This window comes from Aureococcus anophagefferens (assembly GCF_000186865.1).
Source record: "Aureococcus anophagefferens unplaced genomic scaffold AURANscaffold_1884, whole genome shotgun sequence".
NCBI lineage: Eukaryota > Pelagophyceae > Pelagomonadales > Pelagomonadaceae > Aureococcus > Aureococcus anophagefferens.
This window is the reverse complement of record NW_008706581.1, coordinates 1-1156: the sequence shown is the minus strand read 5'-3', so window position 1 is coordinate 1156 and position 1156 is coordinate 1. Positions and strand designations below refer to the sequence as shown.

The window sequence follows — 1156 nt, the reverse complement described above, 5'->3', positions numbered from 1 at the left end:
TGGCGACAACGACCCTATCGATGTACTCCAGCTCAACTCAAAGCCCTGTCGCCGGGGCTCCGTCCATCGCGTGCGCGTACTCGGTGCTTTGGCACTCGTTGATAGTGGAGAAACTGACTGGAAGTTGTTGGTGGTCAATGTGGATGATGTTGCTGAGAAAGATGCCACGAAGTGGCGTCACATCGATGAAATCCCCCAAACCCGCATCGACGAGATCCGCAATTGGTTTAAGATGTACAAGACAGCAGAAGGAAAACCAGAGAATGTTTACGCTCTTGACGGTAAGGCTGTTGATCCAGAACATGCTATGCGTGTCGCGAAGCGGACTCATCAACACTGGAAGGATTTCGTAAACGGGCAAGCAAAATGCATTACTTCGTGCCACAGCCAGGATTGCCATGGCCAGGATATCCCCTGCTGGGTCGGGGTTGACGATGGCGCTGATCTTTGAGTGGCCTCTGATCTCGAGCTTCGCTTTTCCGCATACTAGACCAGCCCTCAGCAATATAGCTGCAAGCAAGCAAATACCCAGCCTGCCCACTGCCTGTTGGGTTTTGTCTTTATTCCGGGTCTGGTTGCCTTCGCTGGCAGCCAGAATCAGTGCGCGAAACCAAAATTCGAAACGAACAGTCGTCCGCCATTCCCCTGGCACAAGCCGTGGAGAAATACAAACGCAGGAACTTCGGAAGAGGGCCTACTAGAGCGACTAAAACCCAACTAGGGCGACTAAAACCCCCTAATCTCACCCTTGCCGAGGAACGCAGCCGAGGAATTGCTTACTTGCGGTGCTGCACTTGCTGCTGCTGTGGGACCCTACTGTGATTGGCCGCGTCGGCAAGGTAAATTGCCAAGTCCCAGTCGCGGCCTTGCGCAAGGTGATGGTCGCATGCGCTCGATCTCAAAATTGCTGCGTGCGAGGATGATACTAGGCTCTGGTCGGATCACTCCCCTGTGTTACCAGGGATGGGAACGAGGTTGTCGTCTCAAACCTCTCTGGCACGTATTATCTCGTTTAGTCGGTACTCGCATCGTTGGCGTGAACATCACCCTTGGTTTCGGGAATCGCAGATATCATACCACGTAATAGCGGGAAAGCATCATCAGCCGCAGCTAGGTCCACCGCATTGAAACCCTTGCCCTTGGATTTTGGATCTCG

The 1156-nt window shown here is 53.4% G+C and overlaps 1 protein-coding gene across 1 annotated transcript; it reads left to right on the top strand.

Annotated features, from left to right (window-relative positions):
* PPA2 (putative inorganic pyrophosphatase) lies at positions 1-451 on the top strand (the record flags this gene model as incomplete). The annotated part of the gene is made up of 1 exon (XM_009045234.1): positions 1-451. A coding segment is annotated over one exon (451 nt), but the record flags the coding sequence as incomplete, so codon positions are not given.
* Between the last annotated feature and the right edge of the window lie 705 nt (positions 452-1156).